General features: G+C 64.5%; 2 protein-coding genes across 7 annotated transcripts; both read right to left on the bottom strand.

Moving 5' to 3' along the window:
- Positions 1 to 39: 39 nt before the first annotated feature.
- ZNF512B (zinc finger protein 512B) lies at positions 40 to 11081 on the bottom strand. Of its 2 annotated transcripts, none has more exons than XM_059133929.1 (17): positions 10974 to 11081; positions 8989 to 9114; positions 8528 to 8670; positions 8054 to 8182; positions 7149 to 7822; positions 6840 to 7066; positions 6655 to 6726; positions 6409 to 6555; positions 6120 to 6244; positions 5956 to 6048; positions 5653 to 5751; positions 5402 to 5572; positions 5066 to 5260; positions 4717 to 4818; positions 4371 to 4433; positions 3814 to 3912; positions 40 to 3546 (listed from the first exon to the last, which is right to left on the bottom strand). In XM_059133929.1, the coding sequence occupies exons 1-17, from the start codon at positions 11077 to 11079 to the stop codon at positions 3295 to 3297; spliced, it is 2823 nt and encodes a 940-aa protein (XP_058989912.1). In that variant the 5' UTR covers positions 11080 to 11081; the 3' UTR covers positions 40 to 3294. The 2 variants fall into 2 exon arrangements, with proteins under 2 accessions (XP_058989912.1, XP_058989913.1); XM_059133930.1 differs by lacking the exon at positions 10974 to 11081 and adding an exon at positions 10633 to 10776.
- Positions 11082 to 11262: 181 nt separating this feature from the next.
- Positions 11263 to 19153, bottom strand: SAMD10 (sterile alpha motif domain containing 10). Of its 5 annotated transcripts, none has more exons than XR_009344662.1 (6): positions 17642 to 19153; positions 15590 to 15788; positions 15341 to 15512; positions 14960 to 15060; positions 14586 to 14742; positions 11263 to 13193 (listed from the first exon to the last, which is right to left on the bottom strand). XR_009344662.1 is itself a non-coding variant. In XM_059133941.1 (5 exons), exons 1-5 carry the CDS (start codon positions 18196 to 18198, stop codon positions 14720 to 14722), a joined length of 1092 nt encoding a protein of 363 aa, XP_058989924.1. In that variant the 5' UTR covers positions 18199 to 19153; the 3' UTR covers positions 13377 to 14719. The 5 variants fall into 5 exon arrangements, 3 of the variants coding, with proteins under 3 accessions (XP_058989924.1, XP_058989926.1, XP_058989927.1); XR_009344661.1 differs by lacking the exon at positions 11263 to 13193 and adding an exon at positions 13377 to 13943; XM_059133941.1 differs by lacking the exon at positions 11263 to 13193 and having other exon boundaries at positions 13377 to 14742; positions 14920 to 15060.
- Positions 19154 to 19158: the final 5 nt, after the last annotated feature.

Raw genomic sequence — 19158 nt, 5'->3', positions numbered from 1 at the left:
ACCCCGAGCCTGAGCACAAACTCAGCCGCACAAAGCCTCTGGAAAAAAGTCAATAAACATTTATTTGATACAGTCATATTTAACACATACAGTTGGTGGCCCACCCCGCACCACTCGGGGCCGGGGAGGCGGGGACGGGGACCGGGGACAAGATGGTCACAAGGCGGGCAGGGCCCGAGCTCACCGTCAAAACATCTTGCAGATAAACACTTTGTAGATAGAATATATATGTATATATATGGTTACAAGTGATAGCTGGAACCTCTCTTTCAAAATGCACTTATGTACGGAGAACTGGCATCAAGAAACCCAAAACACAGGGATGTGTGGCTGTCGGGCCAGAGGCGCGGGCCAGGCCCCCTGAACCCCAGGCCTCCAGGGCAAGCCACCTGGGGCCCACCGACCTGGACACGCCGGGACAGCCCTGCCCTCCACGGGCCAGGGTGCCCCCGTTCTCTCCCTTCTGATCCAGAGGGACAGGACGGGGGCCACGGCTGGGCCACTGGTCACGCCAGGAATACACCCTCATCTGCCTTTGCACAAGCAAACAAACGTGCACCCTGCTTCTGTGTTAAGTGTCAGCCCCTTGAGTCGGCCCCTTCCTGTTCTCAGGGCAGGGTGGGGAGGGGGTGGGCTGGGCCAGAGGTAGATCTTCAGAAAGGGACCTGGCACTGTGCCCTGGGCTTCAGTTTTGGGCAGGGTCCATGCCCACCATGCCCGGGGGTGGGGGGTGGGAGCTGCCGCTCCAGCCCCTCTCACTGAAGGTGTCAATCAAGGCTGCTGAGCGCCGCCCCCCCCCAGGGCTCTGCCCCTTTTGGAGGCGGGCTCTGTGGACCAGCTCACCACTGCCGCTTGCCCGAGCATAGGAAGCAGGAAAGGAAGAAGGGAGAGGGGTCCAACCCAACAGCCACATTTGGCAGCAGCTCCCCACACCCACTTTAAAGACAAAGAAGGGGGTTAAAGTGCTAAACATCAAGTTACCCAGGACCCCACCTCCTCCCACGTGGCACAGCTGGGTTCCCAAACCAGGGCCCATCTGTGGACCCAGGGGGTGACCTGGAAACTCACCCCCTAGCAAAAAACCAGCCCCCCACTCCCCAAGGGCCAAGTACCTGAGAGGCTGGGGTGGGCGGCTGTCCCCAGCATAGATGTTGAGGTCCAACCTCCTCCAGCCATTGGTGACAAGGACAAAACGCACCTGGGGCTCCTGGCAGCACCTGTACCCCCTTCCCTGCCCCAGGCTGCCCCTGCAGTGGCTGCCTAACCCCACCTCTGCCCCCACCAGCTGTATGCCATCGTGACACCCAGGTACACGAGAAAGAAAACCCTTCTGCCCACGCAATTCAAAGCCCTGCCCAAGCTGCCCGCCCCTGACCTTTGACACTGATCACACCTGCCAGCCCAGACCTCGCCCTTTAATCAAATCAAGGTGAGTGTGATTGGGGGTTAGTTCATGTCTCTACACCCCCTCCCTAGCACATCAGGCCAGGGTTGCCCAAGTCAGAGCCTTTGGGCCACAGGAAGAAGCTGGACACAGGCAGCACGATGGACCCCAAAGGTCCCCTGGAACCTGTTTCCCTACTGCAGAGCTAGGAGAGCTGAGCCCGACTGGGAGCTCCTCCTCTCCTGGATCTAGGTGAGGACAGGAGCTGGGGGTCGGGGGGCAGAGAGGTGCCCAGTAAGCACTGCCTCCCTGAGCAGAGGAGAGACACCCCCTTAGCCCCCAGATCTACCGTCGGCACCAGGAAACCCTTAGCACCAAAATGTCAGATTGTTGTGTTTTTGTATAAAAAACAGAATTAAAAAAAAGGTTGTTACTTAAGCAACAAGACTGGCATCCACTACACCCAGGAGACACACGCACACAGGCAAATATCAAAATTCACATCGTCCAGGATCAGCCAGACCAAGCCCTCAGCCCACCCCCACCCCCCAGTGGGAAACAGCTTCTTGTCTAAACCCAGTGGCTCTGAGTACCTTCCTCCTCCCTACGATGCCAAAGTTGGAAGGTGGGGCCCAGGGAGGAAACCAGAGGCAGTGTGGCCACCAACTCTGGGTGCCCTGAACTCCAGCCTGAACCCCGGTCAACCGGCAGACCTCGCCATCCCCTCTGGGGCCCAACACAAGAGCTGCAGAGCTGCCGCCAACACAACATGACCTTGGCCAAGTTCTTTCCCTGGCCTTCAGCTCTCATATCAAAAGACCACACAACCAGAAACAAAAGGGCAGGTAAAAAATGGGGAACGGGACTCCCACGGGAGCCACAAGCCAACCCAGACCAGCAGACAGAAGGCTGATTCCCGCAGGGATCACTCCTCAAAACTGGCCCCACTTCCACACCCCACATGCCTGTGGGCCCCAGACTGACCTCAGAGCTTAGACTGGCCCATCCCTAACCCACTGGACTGCCCCAACCTAGACCAGTGGTGTTGGCGAAGCTGGAGAGCGGAGGCAAAGCTGTGCCCCACGTGGCCCCCTCACCCGTTGCCCATGCGGTCCCGCAGGTCAGACCAGAACCCCCCCTCGCCCCAGGCAGGGAGCACCCATGAAGCCGGGATGGCAGAGAGTCCTCTCCATTAAGGGGGCCGCCTCCACCCACCAAGACAGACAGGGGCCAGCAGCACCGGGGCCTGAGCACAGCAAAGGGTTGCGGGGGAGGGAGCCGGAGAGGTAGAGAACAGAGCGGAGGGACCAGAGGCGGGAGGACAAGGGAGGCCACCCTGGGGCAAGCCGTCAGGTCAGCACGGTAGCAGCCAGACTCAGGGTCTGTCCTGGGAGGTAGCTGGGGGTCCCGGGGTCCAGTGTCGGGTAGAGAGGGGAGCCTGCTCAGGTGCCCTCATCAGCCCAGAGCCACGGGTCTCCGATGACCCCCAAGGCCTGGGCCTGAAAAAGCAGATGGGAACAGAGCTCCCGTGGTGAAGGCCATCTGCCCGCCCCGCGCTGCCCCGTGGCCCTGGGCCTGAGCTGCGGACCCTCCTCCTGCCCCCCAGGGCCCCCGGCTCCGCCAGGCCCACGAACACCCCTCCAGCCTCCCCGCTATCGCACGTCTGCCGCCGCCGCGGGCCATCCCTCGAGGAACCTACCCATGTGTGCCCTACGCAGCCTGCACAGGGGAAGGGCCACCTTCAGGAAGGAGAGGGACTGGCTGCCTCCGCCGGACAGATGAATAGGCAGGGGTGGGGGGTGGAGAACAGGAGGACAGGAGGTGCTGGAGCTGGCTACCCCCACCCTCAACAGAGTGGGCTTGGCGCCCAGTGAGGGGACCAGGCCCCACCCGCCGGCCAGCCACCATGCTCACTTCTCAGGAGCCTTGCTGGCTCCCACCTTCCGGCCAGTGGAGCCCCGGGCCCCCTTGTCTCTGCCTCCTGGGGGCCAGTCATCCCGACGGGGGGGCATCTTGGGTGCGGGCTCCTCCGGGGTCCGCTCCTTGGGCTTTCGGCCTCGCTTCTTCCCGCCCGCCAGACTCTTCTTCTCCTCCTTCTTGGGCGCCAGGGAGTCCTGGCTCCTGTGTTTGGGAAGTGGGTCTGCCGAAGTCCGAAACCAGTTCTGGAAGGAGAAACAGCACGAATGCAGACCCTGCGACAGGAGGGTGCCGAGCCCTGGGGCAGGGCAGGCCCCGGCGCTAGGGTGGCTGGGCGGCACAGCTCCCGCCCAAAGGGGCACCTCCTGCCCGGGCTGCCGGGGGAGGGGCACCCAAGCTTCTCCGCTCCTCCAGGGAAGCCGGGAGCCCCCTCTCAACCCGGGCTGCCACCGCCACCCCCTCCCAGCCTCGCCCAGGCCCTGTAGGCACTGCAGGGCTACGGCCCGTCCCACCTCCGCGTGGGTCTTGAGAATGTGGTACTTGACGCCACTCTCAGAGCTGAACTCCTTCGGACACAACAGACAGCAGTACTTCCCCACCAGGTGGTCTCCCTGCAAGGCAAGGACAGGCCGGCCCCCCAGAGATTGGACCCCGCCCCCAACACCTGAAGACCAGAAGCTCCAGAGAGCTTCAGGGACCCTGGAGTCGCCCCCACTACGGGAAGGGAAGGGATGTAGAGCGTCTGGGAAGAGGCAGGTGCCCCAGGGAGGAGTTGCAGCCTTTGCCTGAGGGCCCCTCGCCTCAAGCCCAGGTCAAGGTGCCCATTACACCTTGACAGACGTGGAGCCCCTGTGGGCAGAACAACTGGGAGTGGACTGACTCACGGACCGGGCTGGAGAACCCTGGGCCAGGTTGGCCATCAGGCACTAGCCAGTCCCTGGGCTCCCGAAGGAGGCAGCGGCGGCTGCCCCGTGGGGGCAGGGTCACACTCACAAGGTGGGGGGACCTCTAGGGGCTGGCTGGGAGTGCCGAGCACCCCATCACCCTGAGAAAGGGCCTGGAAACTGACCTTGCTGCAGCTGGCGAGATGGGCCTTAAGTCCGGACACACTGGAGTAGATGGCTTCGCAGCACTGGGGACAGGAGGCAACCATGGGAGAGGGTCTCCCAGCAGATGCCCCCACACAAGCACACATGCACCCCTTGCCCAGGGGACACGGGGCTCCTCTGGGGAAGCACGGGGCTTGACCCCAGGAATCTGCGGGTATGGGCAGGTAGGACTTCTCCTCCGAAGGACCCTGCAGGGGCCCAGGGACCAGAGGTAAGCCACCGTGGAGGGCCTCTACCCGGGGCCACACCTGGGCTCTTCGTCCTCGAGTCCCAGTGTCCCTACCCCACCAGCCTGCCCCAACTCACATCATTGGGGCAGTTCACATGACCTTTCTCCTTGACTTCATTCTTCCACGCCTCTAGCAGCTGGGGGTTGAGCGTGGGGAGGCCGGGCCGAGTGTAGTTGAGCTGTAAACACAGGTGTGCACTGCGGTGAGCCCCGCCCGCCGGGGACGGGGGTCCCCGAGGGCCAGCCCAGAGCTGGCCCAGATACCCAAGCTGTTCTGAGGACCTCAACTGTGCCCTCCACAAATGGGAGACTTCAACCTGGACAGTCGGTCAATGCCCCAGATCACAGGCAAGGCTGTCACAGGGGACCCGGAGCTCCGTCACGTCCTGCTCAGAGACGGGGGTTGGGGGCCTGGCGGCCGCTCACCCGGGCAGTCTCGGGTACCAGATCATCCTTCACCCGCCGCTTGGTCCAGTCCCGAGCCAGTTCGTCCTCCGCGATCTCCTGCAGGTGGAACACGGCCACCTGGGCAGACGTGCGGCGGACACGGCCGCTGGGGGTCCGCTCGACCCCCAGCAAGTCCTCCGTCTCAGGGGGCTTGTCCTCAGGCTCCTCAGGTGGCTGTAGCACAGGGAGGCTGGGGTGAGCCACGGGGCCTATGGGCCACGCGTGGCAAACACAGAGGCCCCGTGGTCCCAGGCTCACAAGTTCTCATGCACGCTGCCGCCCCCGCAAGGGAGGAGTCAACCGGGGGCTGCTCACCGGGGCCGTGTGCTCTGAGCGCATGTGGTAATCGTGTCCAGCCTTGGAGCGGTAGGTCTTTCCGCAGTGGGTACAAGGAAAGGAGGGGCTGTCCACCTCACAGGGCGGCTTCCCGCAGCGTCGCTGGTGGTACTGGTAGCCCATGAGGCTGGAGAAGGCAGCCCCGCAGCCCTGGGGTCGGGTGAGGGTAAGCAGCCAGAGAGGCTGGGCCTCGGCCCACACATGCGCCCCACCCCCGCTGTCCGACTGACCTCCTGGGGGCAGCGCAGCCTCCCCATCTGCTTCAGCACCTTGCGCAACCGCTCACGCTCCTCCTGCTCGCTCCCCTCCGAGGCCTCGGCGTCCGAGGGCTGGGGGGCAGGCCCAGCCTTAATATCCCCCCCCCAGGGCCCCAGTCCCTGCCCCGGGGATCAGGGCCACCGATGCCCACGGTCAGGCACGGGGACCACTGAGCTCTGTGGCCCCGTGGTGATGAGCAGCCAGCAGGCGGGGGCGGGGGCAGGGGGTGGGCTGGGACGGACGTGGGGGCCGGGGATCGGCGGGCCCGGGCGTACCTTGGCGCTGTGCTCGGCCATGGTGTGGTAGTTGAGGCCGGCCTTCGACTTGAACTGTTTCCGGCAGTGCTGACACTTGAGAGCGTCCTGCAGCTGCAGACACGTCCCTGCCGTGAGACATGCACTCTGAGCGCCCCCCGCCCGGGACCCCGGGGTGGCCTTACCTTCTGACACACTTCCATGTGCTTCTTGAGCCCCACGAGGGTCTTTCGGGTGACCACGCTGCAGGTGGGGCAGACGGCCTCCCCCCGTTCGTGGATGGCCCGCTGCCACTGCTCCTCAGGGCCACCTGTGGGGCAGGGCCAGGGCCTCAGGGACTGGTGGGGGCTCCCTGATGCCCTGGATGCCAAGCACAGGACCCACGGTCCATGCTCAGCCCCCAGTCCCTGGGGTCCAGGATCTGCCCCAGAGTCGAGATCTGTCCTGGGCCCCGCCTCCCGGCAGCCCCCCGACCTGGAGCTGCGTGGGCCGCGGGGGCCGGCGCGTCCTTGCCGACAGTGCTAGCGGGAGCCAGCACCTTCTTCCGCACGTCCTCAGGGCCCGGCCCCTCCTGCTTCTTGACACGGTGCATGCGGGATTTGTCCTCTGCCTTGGCTAGGCCTGCGTGCGCACACACAGGAGAGGGCAACTGTGAGCCACAGGTGCAGTCACACTTGTGTGTGCACCCAGGCCCAGAAGCCCAACTGGCCATGGCCCTACCTTTGAGTCCGAAGGTCCCTGAGATGGATGGCTGCTCCCCCGTAAACTTCTTGGGCGTTTTCTGTTTCCTTCCTGACTCGGGGGAGAGAAGACAGGGGCCAAGGTTCTGGTCAAATAACCATCGGGAGGCCTGGGCCAGTCGATGGCCGCCCTACCCAGCCCCTGCCCCCCGGCTCTCCTCTTACTGTGCTTTGTGCGTTCCACTCCCTCTTCAGGTGGGGACATGGGGCCCGGGGCCCTCGGGGCTTCCTTGCTCCCCAAGAGCCTGCTGCCCAGAGAGAGGGGGCCACCGCCGGGGTCTGTGCTCAGGGGGCAGGCTGAGCTGTGGCCTGCGGTGGAGGCGCCGGACTCTCCGTTCTCCGGCCTCGCCTGCTTCGGCAGAATGGGGCACACGTCCGGGCTGTCCGCGGCCCTGCAGGGAGCGGGCTGGTGAGGGGCAGGAGGGCCCCCTTTGGGCCCTGGTGCCACCTCCAACCCAGGAGGAGAGCCCGTACCTTTTCTTACCACTGCTCCTCCCGGTGGCTCGAGCTCTGTTCTCAGACTTGGTGAGCAGCACCATTTTGCAAGGTGGTGTGTGTCTGCTGATGGCAATGGGCCGGCTGACCGTCACGGGCTTACTGACCACAATGGGCCTGCTGACCGTCACTGGCTTCGTGACTGGCACAGGTTTTGTAACCGTCACAAGCTTTGTCATTGGCACCGGTTTGTTGATGGTCACCGGTTTGGTCACCGGCACGGATTTGGTGACTGACACTGGCTTATTGAGAGTCACTGGCTTGGGGACCGGCACAGGCCTGCTGACCGTGACAGCCTTGGTGACCGGCACAGGCCTGCTGACCGTGACAGCCTTGGTGACCGGCACAGGCCTGCTGACCGTCACCGGCTTGGTGACCGGCACAGGCCTACTGACGGTCACCGGCTTGCTGATGCCGATGGGTTTGCTGACACCCACAGGTTTGCCAATAGTGACAGGTTTGCTCACTCCAATTGGCTTGCTGACCCCAACGGGCCGGCTGATGGTGACTGGCCGGCTCACTGGCCCAGGCTTGGGCGCAGGCAAGGGTCGGTCCGTGTGGTTCCAAATGCGGTGCTTCTCCAGCTGGGTCTTGGAGGTGAAGGCGGCCTCGCAGAAGGGGCAGGGAAAGGTCAGCCTTTCTGGGATGGCGCCCTGAAGAAAAAGGGCAGGCATGGGGGCGGCCGGAGGCTACTGCCCACACACACCCTACGTAGGCATGGGGGCGGCCGGAGGCTACTGCACCCTACGCAGGCAGGGCGGGCGGCCGGAGGCTACTGCCCACACACACCCTACGCAGGCATGGGGCGGCCGGAGGCTACTGCACCCTACGCAGGCAGGGCGGGTTCCAGGCCTCCTCCTCCTGCCTGCCCCATGGCCCCTTACCCCTTGGCACCGCTGGTAGTGGTACTTGAGCCCGTAGATGCTGGGGAATTCCAGCCAGCAGCCGGAGTTCGGACACTTCACTCTCGAGTGTGCCTTGAATTCGTCTTTCCACTGGTTCATCAGGGAGAGCTGGGCATGGAAAAGGCGAGTCTGCTGACCCTTCAGCCAGCTGGGCCTCTACCAAGCCAAGCCCCAGACCCAGCACCCTCCCCAGGCCTGCAGGGCAGACAGGCGGCAGAAGCCCCTCCAGCTCAGGACCGCAGCGAGATTCAGGCCACTCCGAGCAGCTATGGTTTACTGGGCCAGCTCTCAAAGCCCCATGGACGTGGTCCACTAGGTCCCAGGCCACACCATGAAGCCTTAAAGCATGGAGGGACCCTCTGCCGCAGGTGGGGAGGGCGTGGGGCTGGATGCACGGCAAGCTGTGTGAGGCGGATCCCAGCACGAGTCCCACCCGGCCTTCAGGGAGCTCACGGGAATGTCTCGGAGGGCCTGGTTCTCAGCTTTCGGACGCCCCTTCTTCTTCCCTTCGGTCCTGTCACTGGCTGGACTTCCCGGGTCAAAGCACAGTGGGGCCTGGCTGGACACTGTCTGCCCACCCCGGGCCACCGGCATCCCTGCAACACATTATGTGCCAAGATCTGGAAGCTGTGCTTCCCACAGCCTTGCCTGCCACCCAAGGGGCTGGTCAGGCCTGGAGTAAGCCCTGCTTCTCCCATTGTGAAGCATGGGGAGTGGGAGATTGTGGTCATCCTAGGACAAGAATTTAGAGGCCCAGGCTACCCCCACCCTGGGAAGGCCCTCAGGTGCCCAGGCAGCTCAGCTGAGTACCCAGGAGCTGGACCACTGGGGAGCTGGGAGCCAGTGAGGGATCCCACACCCAGGACTGGCTGCCTGTGATCGCCTAGACTTGACCTTGGCCTGACCCCTCTTACCCAACTTTGGTGGGTCGTGGAGCACAGGAAGTCGGACCTCATTTCGACCTCCATCCTTCCCAGGTCCACTCCTGGTGGACCCTGGGAGCCGGCGGCCTCCTCCAACGCAGAAGGGATCAGTCATCTCTGCACAGCAAGTGGACAGACTCGTGAGGCCTACCAGGCCCGGGTCAGGACTTGAAATGGGCTGGCCCTGAGCACCGCCCCCAGACAGGCCCCTCTGTGGCTCAGGAGAGCAGTGCCTGCCCGTCTGTGTATTTGGCCACATGGGAAAGCAGATGGTGGAGGCTTCTGGTTTAGGGGAGGGGCTGCCCAGATGAGGTCCCCCCATATTAAGCAGGAGGCACAATCAGCCTGGAAGCATCTAACCCTGACCCTCATCAGCTCCCACAGACTTCCCTTGTCCCCAGACACACAGTCCCAGAGAGTGCCAAGGATCACACCTGCTACTGGACGAGGGGTGGTCCCTACAGAGGTGGAAGGTTCAGGAGGAAAGAGGTGAAGAGCCAAGTATGACTCCAGTACGGCCGCGGGCCCAAATGCTGTGCTGGCTGAGGACCCTGGACACCTTCCTCCACAGCTTCACCCAGACCGGAGGCAATGCCTCCCCACCTGGGGGGCACCCCCCAATGCTTCTTTGCAGGACACAGATGGAAAATGGCCAAGATGGGCATTGAGGACCCCTAGCCTACTCCCTCAATCAGCGACTTCCCAAGGGGCGTGTGGGGCAGATCAAGGACAGAGCACCCTGTAAGCACCCAGGTCTGGTCCCCATGCCAGCCAAGCCATCCCACGGACCCTCTTCTCAACCTTGTCTCCAACAGGAATCCCTCAGCCAACCCCCTCCCTGGCTGACCTCCATCCCACCTCCCCACTTAAAAGCCTCCCTGGCCCCCACCTACAGGCCCACCAGTACCACTCCTCCAGAGACCGCCAACCTTTGGCCACAGCGAACACCCCACTGCCCAAGGCTGGGCCTCCATAGGCCTGTTTTGCTGGGGGACCACATACCCTGAGAGCTAGGGGGAGGGACTCTGAGCTTAGGTCCTACTCGATCCTCCCACAGGGACACCCAAAGCCACAGGAAGGGGGTTGGGGACAGTTGCGTGGACGGGGGTCCCTCCTCTGGCAGTTCCCAGAGAAGATGGGAAAGCACTCCAGGCCTAGAGGCTGAGGTCAAGGTAAGGGCAGTCACTGCCCGCCACCTCCTAACCCTGGGTGGAGGTACGGGTCTCCCGGCCCTAAGCAAAGTTCTCTTAAGTCCTCACACGGAGACTTGTAAAGGACACCTGCCAGCCTCCGATCACCCCAGCCCCTGAGGACTCCAGCAGCCTGGGGTGTGGGCGCCTGCCAAGAACCCACTTTCCAGTTTCCAGCTTGGGAGGAGAATTCAGAGTTGGGGGGCTGGGACCAGGGCTGCCCCAGGAGACAGACACCCTCTTTCTACCCAAGACCTGTCACTTGAACAACAGGAGGAAAAGGGATTGCACCCTGCCTCCGGGCCGGACAGGGTCGCCGAGGTGGGACCCTCGCAGGGGGAGGGGGCGCCCCAAGCAACGCCGGCGGCAGGACCGCGGCCCAGGCTGGGCGCACGGGTGAGGCTGGCCAGGGAACGCACACCTGGAGGCCGGCCCTGCCACCCACCTGTCACCTGCGGCCCGGGTGCGGGGCTCCGGCCTGGCCCCGAAAGGGTCCGATCGCGGGCCCGGGGGGGGCGAGGGGGGGCGAAGGCAGTGAACCAAAATGGCGACTTTTTCTGGAGAAGGAGGAGGCAGGAGCGCGGCGCCGGCGCGGGGCGCGGCGCTGGGCGTGGGGGGTGGGGGGTGGGGCGGGGGTGTCCGGGCGCCGCAGGGGGCGGTGGGCGGCGGGCGGGGGCTCCGGGCCCGGCACCCCCCCCCACCGACCTGTGCGCGGGGTCAGGGTCGGGAACGCGGCCGAGCGAAGGCTGCCCCGGGGTCCGGCCCGGGGCGCGGCCGGGGGCTTACCTGCGGCGCCCAGCGGGACGGCGGCCGGGGCGGGGGCCGGGGCCGGGGCGCTGGGCGCGGGGCGCGGGGTCCGGGCGGCGCAGGCTGCGCGCCGCGCTGCGCACATGCGCGCTCCCGCCCCTCCCACCTTTGACAGTTTTACTGTGGGGGGGAGGGGGCGAACTCTCGCGGTATCCGTGCGGCCGCTCCGCGACGGGGAGGAACGGCGGGGAGGGAGGGGGCCCGTCGGCCGACCCCTCCCCGGCCCCCGGCCCCCGGCCCCCGGCCCCCAGCTCGGGGGCCGTGGTCGGCTGCGGCTCCAGTGCCAAGTGGCCAGTTATGCCGCCCCGTAGGGCAGGGGACGGTTTTCAGACAGTGGGGTAAACTGAGGCACTACAGGGGTGTTGGGAACTGCCCAAAGCCCAGTGTACCCGGACTGAAGCGAGCAGATGCCTCTAGGTGCTGGCTCTGGGAAGCTGCAGCCATGGAGACCACCGTCCTCTGGGAGCCGAACCCCTGGCCCTTGGGAGCCCTGCGACTGCAGAGCAGGATCTGGGGGGTCTTCCAGCGAGCCCCGTGACCACCTCTGTCTGTGGCCACAGTCAGGGCACCGCCCGGTTCCTAGCAGTGCTAGGCAGTTTGAGGCCATGGACCCTATTGGGGCTACTGACCATTGGAGCAGCCTCCGTGTGCTTCCGGTGGCGGTGAGCCTAGATCAGTTGTGCTTTGCTCCGCAGGGCCCCAGAACCCAGGCCTGGGAGGGCACCCCGGTATCGGGTCTGGGGGAAATGGGGCCCCAACCCTACCAGGAGTTGGAAAAAAACGGAGCAGGGGAAGAGGTACTAGGTGGGACATGGTTACAGTGTGCACTGCCTTCTCCAAGTGTCTCCCACCCCCTATTCCAATCCCCACTTCACCCCTGTCTGCCCTGGAACAGGTTGGGTGCATTGCTAGGGGGCAGAGCACAAAAGGTCAGATTAGGCTCTGCCTCTCCTCACAGGACTCTTGCTTCCCTAGTGGCCAGCACAGAGTGCTCCAGGAGAGAGGGGTGGGGGCCCTCTGTGGAGGACTCAGGAGGTTGGACCTTCCTGGAAAATCAGAACCAGAGAAAGGCCCATGTGACCCCAGGAGGAAGAGGGAGGGCCGTCCTTCCCTTACTGAGCATGCCCACACTGGGGGCAGGACATGCAGGATTTGGGGAGGGGTCAGTTCACGCAGGAGATGCAGATAGCTTTCTTGTCACCTTTCCCCGAGTAAGTCTGCACAGCCACGTGTGTAACCATGCCCAGTAGTAGGTGTGTGTCTGAGTGACCACATGTGCTGGGCTGTGTCCTGTGTGGACACCTGATGTCAGGGTATGTCTGTGTGTCCTGCACTAGGAGAGAAGGACGCCTGTTAGTATGTTAGTATCTGGATGACCAGACGCAAGACATGTGCGGGGGCGGGGGGGACTCCTGTGTCTTAGCAGGTGTGTCTAGGCCACAGCGTGTCTGGATGTAGGGCACTGTGTGCTGTGCTCCGAGTGTGTTTTGTACGTTAGGGGGTCACTGCATCAGGGCGTCCTGTGGTTCTGGACACCGGCGTCCCTGTGTTTCTGTGTCCAGACTCCAGGGGTCAGTGTATGCCTCTCTGTTACCGCGTGTCTGGTTGCTGTGCGGATACCTGTGTCGGGGGTGTTGGGACCTGTTTCTTATGTCAGAGCGTTACCCTGTGCAGGGCGCTTAATGGGGACCCTGGAAGGTTGCCATGTCACATCCCTGGAACCCATGAATATGACCTTATTTGGAAAAGCAGGTCTTTGCAGATCTGCTGAAGGGAAGGGTCTTGAGGTGAGAAGACCGTCCTGGATTGTCCAGGTGGGCCTTAAATCCCGTGACAGGTCTCCCCGGGGGAGGGAGATTTGACAGAGGCAGAAGGGGACGTGAGCACAGAGGCTGGGCTGCAGTGACACGCCAGAGCCCAGGAATCCCTGGGGCAGCCGCCAGAAGCTGGGAGAGGTGAGGAAGGCTCCACCCTGTGCTCCAGGAGGCAGTGTGACCCTGGTGGGTTTCAGACCAGTGGCCTGCGTGGCCGGAACAGAATCCGTTTCCGCTGTGAGAAGCTTCCCGGTTGTGGTCCTTTGTTCTGGCGGCCTCGGGAAAGTAACGCACCTGTGTCCGTGCGTCTGGGTGCAGTCCGCAAGGTGCAGTCCGCAAGGCCGAGCCCAGGGTTCCAGCCTCTGCCTCTCCTCCCCACCTGGTCCTGAGGTCAACAGGTGCCTGGTCAAGATGCGACACCACTGCCCCCTAGTGGCCCTGCGGAGGGACCTGAACTGGGCCCTGGGCACTTCCTGCCCCAATGCCAACCAGGGCCCCTCCCGCTCCCTCCCAGGGTTCTTCCCACTCTCAAACACCCAGCTGGCTGGAGCCGAACACACACTTGGGGCACTTGAGAACTGGGTTTATTTCTGGTCTTTTTATCAGAATATAAAAAAGCGCAAAACAAAGAAGACAAGACAAGAGCATGGGGGCATGGGGGCAAGACAAAGGAGGAAGAAGGTGGGGGCAGTGATAGGAAAGGCCCTCCGGAAAACACAACGTTGTGATGGCACAGGGTGGGCTGGGACAATCAGGGTGGCCAGACAGGACACGGGGGCTTCCTGGATGGGCCTACAGGATGGAGGGCACCAGGCCAGTCGTCCAGATTCCACTCAGGGCCTGCACGAACCAGCCTCCCACCTGGAGGCCAGCTCAGGGCACAGAGAAGAGGCTGGGGGCTCAGCCTCATGTGTCCCCGAGATTTTCAGAGTTCCTGAGGGCGGGGGAAGGCAAAGGAGCCAGAGGGTGGGGGGCTGTCAGGACCACCCTCCCTGTCCCTCTCCGGACGGCACCAGGCCCAAACCATGGGCCCCCTGGCCCATGGAGTAGTGGCTCAGGCGCTGGCTGGGTCTCTGGTGGGTGGGTGTGGGGGATGCAGGCCTCAGGACTGTCTCTTCTGTGAATTCGGATTTTCCTGGGAACGGAGCAGTGAGAATACACATGCTCCCAAATGTGGGAGGAACGGGAGGCGGGTTCCCAAACCTAAGGCCGCAACCCAGCTGAGCCCAGTCCCAGCTGTGGGGCCCTCGTGGTGCTGAGTAAGGTTCCAGGCGCCTAAGCAGTCCCCAACCTCTCTCACTTCGGTTCCTGGGAGTGGACAGGGGTGTGGTGAGGGTCTCAGAAATCACGAGGGGGCCTTCTTGGCAGCAGCAGCTGCTGCTATCTGGATGGGGGGGCACGCGCCAGAGGGAGCCTCCAGTTTATCCCCCTTGTGCCGGCAATCCTCTAGGTGCTGGGTTAGGGTGTAGAACTAGACAAATGGGCAGACAGACAGACCTCTCGCCCTGGGGGAGGGCAGGATGCCCAAAGGAAGTGTGACTCAGCAGGCAATAGGGGCACAGGCATGGGTGTGGGTTAGGGGAATATAAATAATAGACTCCCTGGGGGGCTGGGGGGGTCACCAGACCCTGCTCTGGCTCCAGGTAGCTCCCCCGCATGCTGCCAGCAGCACAAAGGGTGGATTTGGGCTCAGGTTCCCAGGAAGGACCACACCCAAGCAGCCCCCACCTGCTCACAGCCCAGAATGTACAACCAGAGATGGCAATCCTGGTCCCACCTGTCCACTGGGCTGGGCTCAGCCCCTGGCGCCTCTGGCGGGGTCCGAGAGGGGCTGTGGGCCAGCTCTGCATCGCCCTTGCCACAGGCTCTGGTCACAGTGCTGGGGTCTGGGGTTCGAGCCTCAGGCAGCGGCTAGGACGTGTTTCCGAAGGAGGCTATGGGGTGGATGGGGGTGAGGAGAGGTGCAGATCGCTGGCACCTCCCCTCTGCCCTGGGCACAGGACGGCTCTTGCTGGCGTCCTACAGCTGCTCCCTCCCCCCACCCAGGTCAGCCCACCTGGCGCACAGAGGGCCTCCCCCTCCGCGTCTCTCTGCCCCTCCGCCCCACTGACCTTGGCTGAGCAGCTGCAGGCTCCGCCCCTCCTCGCGCACCTGCAGACGCAGCAGCTGCTGCAGCACCTCTTGCCGCTGGGCCTCCTGCGCCAGCCCCATCCGCTGCAGCTTCTCCCCGTTCAGCCGCAGCAGTGCCCGGCCTGAGAGCGAGCCAAGGTCAGCGTCGGAGGGGCAGAGAGAAAGGGGAGGAGGACCCAGACAGACCCGAGGACCCGAGGACGGAGAAGGAGACACAGAAAGGACAGGGAAGGAGGCGGAGAGGCACCAGGAAGGCAGGCGGGGGCCGGGGCGGAGGGAAGCCAGGAGAACAGAGGAACACACCGGGGAGAAGGGACAGCCCTAGAAGGAGGGGTTGGCCCCGCAGGAAACAGAGGGGAGCGGGAACAAGGGCTGCCTCCCCTCCCCAGCCCTTAAGGGCACCTGTGATGGCATGCTGGGAGAAGGCCTCCACATAGACGAGGTAGTTGTGGGGACAGTGCTTCTTGAGCCACTTGCACACGTCCTGCTGACTCCACAGGACCACAGGCCTTGTCAGGCCACCCAGGGAGGGGCTTGTGTGGTACAGGCCGTAGTGGTCGGAGTACAGCCGGGCCTGTGGATGAGACGGGCAGCAGCTGCGGTGAGGGGGTGGGAAAGGCAGGGGCTGAGGTGGGTATGGTGGGTGGGTACCTGGGGGGCTTCCGCGCCCGGCTGCTGCAGGAGCTTGACTGGCCGGCCACCGGCGGCCCTCTGGCTACGGGAATCATGCCACGTGAGGCTGGTGCCTGGCGTCCGAGGCAGGTGGCAGGGGATGCTCTCAGCAGATACCGTGTGTTCCAGGAGGGTTCGGCAGAAGCTCAAATGGGCAGCGGCTGCAGAGCATGGGTGCCTGATCAGAGCGGTTGGGGCAGAGCCAGACAATCACCTCTCTGCACACCAGCTCCCCGCTCAACACACCCTCCAACAGAGGAGAGCCACTTTCTCAATTAGAGGGTCCCAAGCCCCCAAAGGTGGAAAGGAAGCGTGCAAGAGGTGTCTTTAGTACCGCACGCAGTCCGAACACCACAAACTAGGAGCCTCTTTCCTCGTCCGAGTGCATCGCCCATATTCTGAGGAGTGGGCTGGATTCGGCTGCGATTACAGAGCCAGTGTGCCTATCAGGGAGCGCAAGACCCACAGCCTGGTGAGGGGCTATCCTGAGACAGGCCTCATGTCACCCTTGCTTTCGGCTGACACAGGCTGAACCAGATCAGGGTCAGGGAACCAGACCAGGCTCCTATGTCCCAGGAGATCCTGCATGATGGTGACCGTCTGAGTACGCTGCCTGCCCATCACCATGGAACCAGTCTCTGCAGCCACACCTGGTGTCTGAGGCTCGGCTCCTGCCCTGCTGTACTCATCTGCCAACCCATCCACGAGGAGCCTGAATGAACTCTGGGCAAGCCGGCAGCCAAGATTCCTGCTCTTCTCCTGGCCACAGGGCCCTTGGCCCAGGACGGCTTCTGTGCATGGTGGGTGTCCAGTGGGCACGGGCTGCTCTGTGCAGGGGTGCAGGGCCCAAGCGCAGGCTCGGGGAGCCACAGTGACACCTTGGCCCTCTCTTCCCACACAAACTTCTTGATACTCCTCAAGTTGCAGTTTTCGCATCATTCCTGTGCATGGCGCTCACACGGGTCCCAGGAGGACAGACACCTGAATGGTCACTTCCCAGCCCCTGCACAGGTCTTGGCAGGCGGGAGGTGTCCAGAAACATTGTGGATGGATGGGTGGTTGGAGAAGGGCTCTGTGTGGTGTCCACCAGTCAGCAGAGCCTGGCAGAGGGTGGAAGACAAGTGCAGGCTTGCCTTCATCTCTACGGTATCTAGGTTCCAACTCAGCAGGCAGAAGCAGGTTCCTGGCCAGGGCCCTGGCCTCACTGGCTCTCAGCCGTACAATGAGAGACAACCCCCCCCTCCATGGACACACCCCAAACCCCCAACTGAGGGCAGGGTTTGGGGATGTGCCCAGGAGGTCTCAGTAATGGGGAAAACGCATTACTCCCCCTTACCCCCTAAGATTTCTTGGACTTAGCACCCCTCTTCTTTCTAGCAACCTCAGGGAATTGAAGGAGCGCGGGTGACTCTAAATTTGAGGTCCTGGGTCAAACAGTAGGTGCGGCTGGTGTGGTCGCTGCCCGGATGTGGCTTCTAAAATCGTAGGAAAAGACTTATTCTAAGCTGGCATCTTTCAGGGCACAGGTTCCTGAGCCACTTGGCCTCACATCGCAGGGCCTCGCGGAGCGGGTCCGGGCCAAGGCAGGAGCGTGAAGCTCTGGGCGAACCAGTGGGACGCCGCCGCGCGCGCTTCACCTGTCCCGGTCCAGCCGGGCCCCGCCCATTCCCTGCCGGTGCTCGGAGTCGGATCTCCCTCTTTCCGTCTGCCGGCGCGTCCTTCCGTCCCTCCCTCTTAGTCCCAACGTCAGAATTCCAGCATAAAATGGGGCGGGGGCGCCCAAGCCCGGCTGCGGCCTCGACCCTCTCGCGGCCCCACTGCAAGAGCTAGCCAAGGATGTGCTGATCCCCAAGGCCTGAGGCCACCCCCCCCACCTCAAGACAAAGACACCAGGGAGCCCGTTCGGCCAGGACGCGCCCCCCACCCCACGCCAAGCCGCAGCTTGGAGTCGGCCAGATCCCGCCCCCGCCCCTCTCGGTTCCCGAGGCCCCAACCCGCGATATTCCCGCGCCCTGGTCCAGCCCTGCTCACCGTCCACATCCCGGCACTCCCCGAAGCCGGCACGCACAGCCCCGGCGCGGCCTCGCGGGGGGCTCAGCTTGGTCCTCAGCTCCGTGAACATGGGGCCCAAGGATTCCGGGCCCGAGCACACACGCCCCTCGGCGGGCGCAAGGCGGCCGGTATGGCCGGCGGGGAACGCGCGCCGCTGCCCCGCCCCAGCCGGCCCCGCGCCTGAGCCGGTCCCCGCGCCCGGCGAGTCTGCGCGGCGAGGCACCTGCCCGTGAGCCCTGAGAGCCAGGCGCGCTCCGGGAGCTCCGAGGTGTGTCGGCGGCGCGCAGGTCTGCGTATGCAAAGGGTGTCTGCCCGGGTAAGGGGCGACCTCGCACACCTGCGCACGGCTTCAAGGACAAGTGACTCTGGGCACCGTTAGGGGGTCCAGACGTCTGGAGGGGCCTCCGAGGCAAGGAAATAAGGACGTGATCTTCCCCGCGGGGAGGGAGGAGGCAGGAGAGGAGCGTCCTGCCTGCTCCTGGGAGGGTCTGTCCACCGGGGCCCAGGGTCAATGGCCAGACCGGCCCCTCAACCATTTCCCCCCTTTCTCCTCCCTCAGCTTACGGACTCACCCCTCCCCGTTCACGCGCTCTCCAGAGCTCTCGCCCTCAAACGCGCGCTTGCTTCCCTAGACCCCCCGCCCCAACCAGGCAGGGTCTCCCCCTTCCCGCTGCGGCCCGGACTCTGGCCGCCCGGGGCCACCGGAGGCGGCCCTGAAAGCCGCTCGGCTGGGAATGGGGGGAGCGAGGAGCCCCACGGAGGCCGCAGCAGGCCGGAGGGATGTGTCGGCTCCAGGGCTCCTCGCGAGGGGCTCGGAAGGCCGGGGCGGTCGCGCGGCGGGAGGAGCGGAGGTGCACGGAGACGCGTGTCCACCCGGGGCAGGCGCACAGGCCGTCCGACCGGCACCGAGCCCGCGACACACTCGAGAGCCAGCTCCGGCGTCCGCCCGCCGCCCGCATTTACTTATCCCCGCAACTCGCCTTCCAGGGGCTGCACCTCCGCCCTCCCCGCCACGTTCAGCGTCTGGCGGCGGCGGCGGCCGAGCCTGGCCCGGAACCCGGGCCCGAGCCGCGGCTCCGCAATCTGGGCGCCGAGGGCTCGAGCCCGCACACCGGGGCCCCCGCAGACGGGTGCGCGCGCAGTCACGACACGCACACCCGCGGCAGCCGTCCACGGCCGCACAGCGGAGCGGCTCCGCCCGGACGGCTTAGGGCCAGCCCCGGGGCCAGCACAACTCCGAGGGGAGGCGAACGGCTACGCCTGATTCCGAAGGGTCCTGGGCGGCGGGGGTGCCGGGGGGGGGCACAGGTCCCGCTCGCAGGGGGTACGTGCACGCAGTACGGGCGCGCAGGGAGGACGGCGGCCCCGGGCTCAGCGCTGAGGCCCCGCAGGGTTTGCCCGCAGGCTCTGCCCCGCAGGCTTTCTCCCGGGGGCTGCAGCTCCTGCACGTCTCCAGCAGGGCCGCCCGCACCCCTCCCCGCGGGCGGGAGCCTCGC

This window comes from Mustela lutreola, chromosome 9, assembly GCF_030435805.1.
Source record: "Mustela lutreola isolate mMusLut2 chromosome 9, mMusLut2.pri, whole genome shotgun sequence".
NCBI classification, from domain to species: Eukaryota; Metazoa; Chordata; class Mammalia; order Carnivora; family Mustelidae; genus Mustela; species Mustela lutreola.
The sequence above is the reverse complement of the archived record's forward strand: the minus strand, read 5'-3'. Positions and strand labels throughout refer to the sequence as shown.

What these genes read in the sequence shown, in the direction of transcription:
- ZNF512B (XM_059133929.1), bottom strand. Translation starts at nt 11,079, where the DNA reads ATGTGCGCAGCGCGGCGCGCAGCCTGCGCCGCCCGGACCCCGCGCCCC. An exon ending in AGTGGAACGCACAAAGCACA is followed by an intron (nt 6,727 to 6,839) that starts GTAAGAGGAGAG and finishes CCCCCGAGTCAG; the next exon opens with GAAGGAAACAGAAAACGCCC. An exon ending in TGGCCGAGCACAGCGCCAAG is followed by an intron (nt 5,752 to 5,955) that starts GTACGCCCGGGC and finishes CCTGCCCCCCAG; the next exon opens with CCCTCGGACGCCGAGGCCTC.
- SAMD10 (XM_059133941.1), bottom strand. Translation starts at nt 18,198, where the DNA reads ATGGTTGAGGGGCCGGTCTGGCCATTGACCCTGGGCCCCGGTGGACAG. An exon ending in CTCCCAGCATGCCATCACAG is followed by an intron (nt 15,061 to 15,340) that starts GTGCCCTTAAGG and finishes GCTCGCTCTCAG; the next exon opens with GCCGGGCACTGCTGCGGCTG. An exon ending in CCTGCAGCTGCTCAGCCAAG is followed by an intron (nt 14,743 to 14,919) that starts GTCAGTGGGGCG and finishes TCCACCCCATAG; the next exon opens with CCTCCTTCGGAAACACGTCC.